Raw genomic sequence first — 767 nt, 5'->3', positions numbered from 1 at the left:
AGAACATATTACTCAGAACATTTCTCCAGAATATTTCAAATCTCTTGCATTTCTTCACTTGAAATATTAAAATAAATTTGCCTTTTTATATCAGATAGACTGTTGAAGAAGCATTGGACTGCCAGAAATAATCTCAGTGAGCTTAAGAGATTTGGTTGCACATTATTGCACGGAATTAATGTGAAAGACATGCATCAAGATAACTTCTTAAAAGACAAGCGGTTCGATCGAATCATCTTTAATTTTCCTCATGCAGGGCATGACCCAGAGCTTCGGGAAAAAGATGAAAGCCTCATTTTGTATGTATATTTAAATAATTCTAAAAATTTGTCTTTTTTTCTTAATAATGATTTATTTTAATCAATATTTTGAAATGTAGGAGACACAGAGAGTTACTGTGTGATTTCTTTAACAGTGCAAGATGCTTATTGAGTGAAAATGGCGAAATACATGTGAATCATAGGGATGATAAACCATATGCTCAGTGGAGGATTAGAAGTTTAGCAAAGAAGGGCGGACTGATTCTGAAGGAGCTGGTGGAGTTTCAGAAGAAAGATTATCCAGGTTATCATAACAAGAGGGGAAGTGATATAAAAAGTAACAAGACCTTTCCTCTTGGTTTTAGGAGCTTCACTTTCAAGTTTTCATTGAAGAGTTTCACAAAAGTTTCGGCCGATGAATTATCGTTAGATTTCTCAGATCTGACGATTTAGTTGCTATAGTACTTCTTCCTTAGGCTTTCTTTAATTTATGTATGTCAAAGTTAA

General features: G+C 33.6%; 1 protein-coding gene across 1 annotated transcript; it reads left to right on the top strand.

The window, feature by feature from the left end:
• Positions 1-94: 94 nt before the first annotated feature.
• On the top strand, positions 95-738 carry LOC110034502 (heavy metal-associated isoprenylated plant protein 41-like; the record flags this gene model as incomplete). Its single annotated transcript, XM_020738758.1, has 2 exons — positions 95-299; positions 380-738. Coding segments are annotated over 2 exons (539 nt in total), but the record flags the coding sequence as incomplete, so codon positions are not given.
• Between the last annotated feature and the right edge of the window lie 29 nt (positions 739-767).

This window comes from Phalaenopsis equestris, unplaced genomic scaffold, assembly GCF_001263595.1.
Source record: "Phalaenopsis equestris unplaced genomic scaffold, ASM126359v1 Scaffold188965, whole genome shotgun sequence".
In the NCBI taxonomy this organism is placed as follows: Eukaryota; Viridiplantae; Streptophyta; class Magnoliopsida; order Asparagales; family Orchidaceae; genus Phalaenopsis; species Phalaenopsis equestris.
This window is presented reverse-complemented; position numbering and strand designations above follow the sequence as displayed.